At 32.0% G+C, this 5,000-nt stretch overlaps 1 protein-coding gene across 1 annotated transcript in view; it reads left to right on the forward strand.

The window, feature by feature from the left end:
- Nucleotides 1-5,000, forward strand: part of LOC125041798 (dual specificity protein phosphatase MPK-4-like) — a 6,461-nt gene that overhangs the window by 1,268 nt on the left and 193 nt on the right. The window contains exons 2-9 of the mRNA XM_047637101.1: nucleotides 549-621; nucleotides 1,735-1,866; nucleotides 2,016-2,112; nucleotides 2,475-2,561; nucleotides 2,796-2,944; nucleotides 3,169-3,268; nucleotides 3,534-3,757; nucleotides 4,106-5,000. The exon at nucleotides 4,106-5,000 is cut by the window's right edge and continues 193 nt beyond it. Of these exons, the coding sequence (XP_047493057.1) occupies nucleotides 567-621; nucleotides 1,735-1,866; nucleotides 2,016-2,112; nucleotides 2,475-2,561; nucleotides 2,796-2,944; nucleotides 3,169-3,268; nucleotides 3,534-3,757; nucleotides 4,106-4,179 (918 nt within the window). The 5' untranslated portion in view covers nucleotides 549-566 and the 3' untranslated portion in view covers nucleotides 4,180-5,000. The remainder of the gene's footprint in view (nucleotides 1-548; nucleotides 622-1,734; nucleotides 1,867-2,015; nucleotides 2,113-2,474; nucleotides 2,562-2,795; nucleotides 2,945-3,168; nucleotides 3,269-3,533; nucleotides 3,758-4,105) is intronic.

Consider the following 5,000-nt stretch of genomic DNA (forward strand, 5'->3'; position numbering starts at 1 on the left):
TCACTCACACACTCACTCACTCACTCACTCACTCACTCACTCACTCACTCACTCACTCACTCACTCACTCACTCACTCACACACTCGCTCACTCACGCACACGCACATGCACACTCACACTCACAAACACACACTCACACTCACACTCACAAACACACACTCACACTCACGCTCACAACTCATCCACTCACACTCATACTCACACTCATACTCACACTTATACTCACACTCATACTCATACTCACACTCACACTCACACTCACACACACACACTCACACTCACACTCACACTCACAAATACACACCCACACACTCACACCCACACACTCACACTCACACTCACACTCACACTCATAACTTATTCACTCAATAGAAAAAAACATTTACCAAAGTTGATCTGTTTCTGTCGTGTATTCTCTGTCAGTCTGTGTTCATTCTTCATGCTTCATATTTTGGAGTCAATGCCACCATTTTTAACGGGGTGTTATAAAAGGTCTCATACTGTAGTTATCCTTACTAAATACATTCAAAATCAACTACCATTTCAGATCAGAAAAAAAATAAAAATGGAAAAAAAAGGAGGGGCAGACCTCAGTAAAATTGAAGAGGGCCTTTATTTAGGTAAGTAGGATTTTTATACTCTGTTTCTTTAATTTTCTTTTTCTTTTATAATTCTTGGCATACAAAGACCATGAGGTGATTTACGTTTGATGTCAATGCTTCATCTAGATTCTATGATGAGTTTGCATTCATTTATTAAAAGTTGTTTCCTTAGCCTATTAATTATCAAGTAGGTATATACATGAGATAGTATTTTTCATTGTTATATAACTGAGTGATTCATTATTCTGTTATGTTATTTTTTTTTTATTTCTGTAAAGAGTATATTGTGGATATGTAAACTTTGAAAATGTTTGATATACATTTTAATTATATATTTTTTTCTTTTTTTTTCACTTGTCTTGATGCACACACTTATTAGGTCTGTTTGAATCTGTTGTGTGATTATTGATGCCTTTTGTTTGGTGTTTTTCATTTGTATTTATGAAGCTGGTATTTTTCAAGATTGGTTCTTTCTTTGACTATAGTAAGAATTGAAAGAAGCTAAGACTTGATTTATTTTTAAACCAGGGGAGAGTCTTGAAAGTAATATCCCAGTGATAAGGATGATGTTTATGTTATGTTTATGTTATGATGTTTTCAAAATTTACAAGTAGTTTATTAGATTGTTTTCCTTGTTAGCAATAATTAAACTTTGCAATTGAATAATTTTCTGGAAATAAGAAGGTCAGATTAATATATTCCCTCCTGAACTACAAGACTTTGTTCCTAAAGTCTAAAGGTAAAATTTACATTTTGGAAGAACAGACATGTCACTTGTATGTACTGATTGATTTAATAAGATTTTGAAATTTTCAGTAGGAAGCATAATCTATTCCATGTTTCTTAAGTGGAAAAAATAGAATTATGTATATTCTGTGTGTGTGTGTGTGTGTGTGTGTGTGTGTGTGTGTGTGTGTGTGTGTGTGTGTGTGCGCAAATGCTTATGTGTTGGCATGCACACATACCTAGATCAGTGTATTTATGTAGGTGAATATGGTTGTTTTTGTATTCAAGAGAGTAGGTTTTTTTTTTTTTTTTTTTTTTTTTTTTTTTGGTTTTCATTACTTCATTTTTTTTTTTTTTTTTTTGGTTTTCATTACTTCATTTTATCCTTCCTTTTTTTTGACACAGGGAATTTGATTGCTGCAACAGAACCAAAATGTCTGGAGGAACACTTCATTTCGCACATCCTCACAGTGGATTCGAAACCCCTGCCGACAAGCATCACATCGTTACCTGGCATGAGCTTTCTCTATATCAAAGGTTCATATTATGAGAAAACACATTGTTTTTCTGGTATCTAAATAAATTATATGTGTTGTAGATAAACCATTGTGAATTATGTGTTGTATCAGTTAGAAATGTGAATAGTGTTCATAATTCTTACTTTATATTATTTTTCTTTTGAGTAGCAAATGATATGCCTCAGGAAAACCTCTTGATACATTTTGAGGATGCGATTAATTTCATAGAGGAAGCGCAGGCAAAAGGCAGTGTTCTTGTTCATTGGTAAGATTTTATTTTCGCTTGTCAGGATTAATAGAAAGTTAATGACTAAAGGTTAATAATGAGAAAGACAGTTTCTGAAATGTTTTACAGATATTAATAATTTTTTTTTATTGTCTTTTTTATCAGTTTTAAATATGCAGTCTTATGTAAAAGTTTTCATTTATATGAAAATATTTAGAGTGGCAGCTGCTAGAAGTAAACTTTTATCAGTAGATGATTGAAAGCTTATGTTGATGAAAGCAATAATAGTGATAGTAATAATAGTAATGAGGATACTGGTAAAGACAATAAGATAATAGTAATGATGATAATTATGGCAGTGATAACATTATTCATAGATATAATATCTATTTTTCTTTCAGTTTCTTTGGTGTGTCCAGAAGTGCTACACTAGTAACTTGTTTTTTAATGAAAAAGCACAGAATCACATTTGATGAAGCTCTAGGGAGGTAAATGTGAGAGATTGATGCTGCTGCAGTTTTGTTATACAATAACTTATATATAGCATATATCATGTGTCTACCTATAGTTTTGACAGACAGCAAATGTAGAATGCATGTCTTGAAAAATGCTTGATTTGTTGCTTGAATAATCATTAGTTAAAATCATTTGTTTTAAAGATTCTTATTTTCCATCTTTTCTGAAATAAGAAAAATGTTTTTTTTGTTATATTACAAATACAGAATCAAGGCAAGAAGAGGATGTGTAGGTCCTAACTCAGGATTTTTGCAACAGCTCTATCTTTTTCAAAATATGGGATGGAAATTGGCAGAAGATCATTTTCAATTCCGAGCTTTTCTGCTGAAGTCATATGCATTTGCAATCAGTAAAGGTACGTATTTGCAGTACTTGTTTAGTGAAGTTGACTTTGTTTAAGTTCTAATTTAAATTTGTCACTCACCCACTTACTGTCTTGAATCTAAAAAAAGCCTTATTTGTAAATGTATACAATAACATATATGTCATATGTATAAAGTTTCTTCTTATGTGTATGTGTTTTTCATAATACTTGAAATTAAGTATTTGGATAATGGGTTTGTCATTTGTATGAAATAGGTAGAAAGGTGGATGAAAATAAGTACAAGTGTTTGGTACAGCCAGATCCAAGGACTACACCAAGTGAGAGTCCAGTTATATACAAATGTAGAATGTGCAGGTATATAAAAACTTGTTTTTGTTTTCAGTAGTCTGTGATATAGTCTTTAAATTTCGGTCTCAAACTGTCTTTTTCTGCATTCATGCACTATAATCTTGCCCATTAGAGTATTTAAATGTTAGAAATTTGTCAAGGAAGACATTTGTTCTGATATTTAGGGATGGATATTTTGATTAAGTAAGGAGAAAGAGAATAAAGGTTGGTTCATTTTAGAATACAGCCGTTTGTTTTTTAATTTGATAAAGTAAACATTACTATTCCTCAGATCTTCATTAGTGAGAAAGGATTCTATCATGCCACACTGTGATGGTCAGAGTCCCTTCTGGAATGACACCAAGTGGGCTGAACCATGGGACGATGCTTCACTTTGTACCCAAGGCATATTCACACTCCCAATATCCTGGATGGCTGATATTACATCTGAATTGAAAGGGAAGCTAACATGTGGCAAGTGCCAGGCAAAACTTGGAAGCTATGACTGGTGTGGAGGTAAGGACAGAAAATATGGACAAATACACATTTTCAGACGAAGACACATGTAATAAACTCTTTACAAGTGATTTTGGCATTTCTTTTAAAATTTACATAGACTATATACATGCATGCATACATAAACATATAAATACATGCATATTGATGCATATAGATGTAATTTTTTTTAGTGTTTGTGTCAGATATATAGAATAGCACCTATTTCAAATATATAGAATAACACCTATATCAAACGATATAGATATACATTTTTTCTGGTACTTGATATAATCTTTAGTTCATATCCATATTTTTTTTTATAGTCTTACCAATATCAACTCTATTTTTTTTTACTCACTTTTTCAGGGAAATGTCCATGTGGAGCAAAAATAACACCTGCCTTTTTCTTTATTCCGTCAAAAGTGGATAAATGCACCTGATCATATATCAGGATTAAAAAAATCAGTATCAGTTATATTGTCTTAATATCCAGTACATGATGTGATATTTATATATTAGGTATAATTATCCACAGCCTTATAGACAATTATAGGTAGGTAGATTTCTTAATCTGATTTGAAACCCTAAAATTTATAATAACAGAAATATGAAAATTACTTGCACATATATTAATTGATTATGAGTAAGAACATTTAGATAACCCCAATGAACCACCAAGAGGTTATAACAAAACCTAAAAGGTGTTATCTAATGGGCTGTTACATTATGCACTACAGGCTCAGGCTTTTGACTAAAAAAGTTGCAAGCAAGAAAACAAGAGGAACTTTTAAAGTATTTTGTGTATAAAATGTGAAGGAAAGAACTCAAGCTGCTTCCTTGAGTTGAGATTGAAAGCCACATAGGTAAAGCAGACAAAATCCAGAAAAAAAGAGATAGAAAATATTTGAAATGTATGAAGGTGCAATCACTAATGAAAGGTAGGCCCAAATAGTACAACCTCCAACACAACTATAGCAGATTGATTGACTGATTTACTTGATTATCTTTAACATATAAAGCCTTATACAGTTTCTCTTCTGGTATCTATTCTTCTACTATTCTTCACAATATGGGGTATGATGAAACTTTTTCATATTTCTGAACACTAATTCCTGATTCACATTCTAACCAATGCCTTATAACAGGATTTTATGTCAAGGTCCTCAGAAGCAAAACTCCATTCTTGTTGTAAAAGGATGTATATGACATCTCCATTCATTATTTATCTTTGAAACAGTACAGGCCTGAAGATAAAATCTGG

Source organism: Penaeus chinensis, chromosome 31 (assembly GCF_019202785.1).
Source record: "Penaeus chinensis breed Huanghai No. 1 chromosome 31, ASM1920278v2, whole genome shotgun sequence".
Lineage (NCBI taxonomy): Eukaryota > Metazoa > Arthropoda > Malacostraca > Decapoda > Penaeidae > Penaeus > Penaeus chinensis.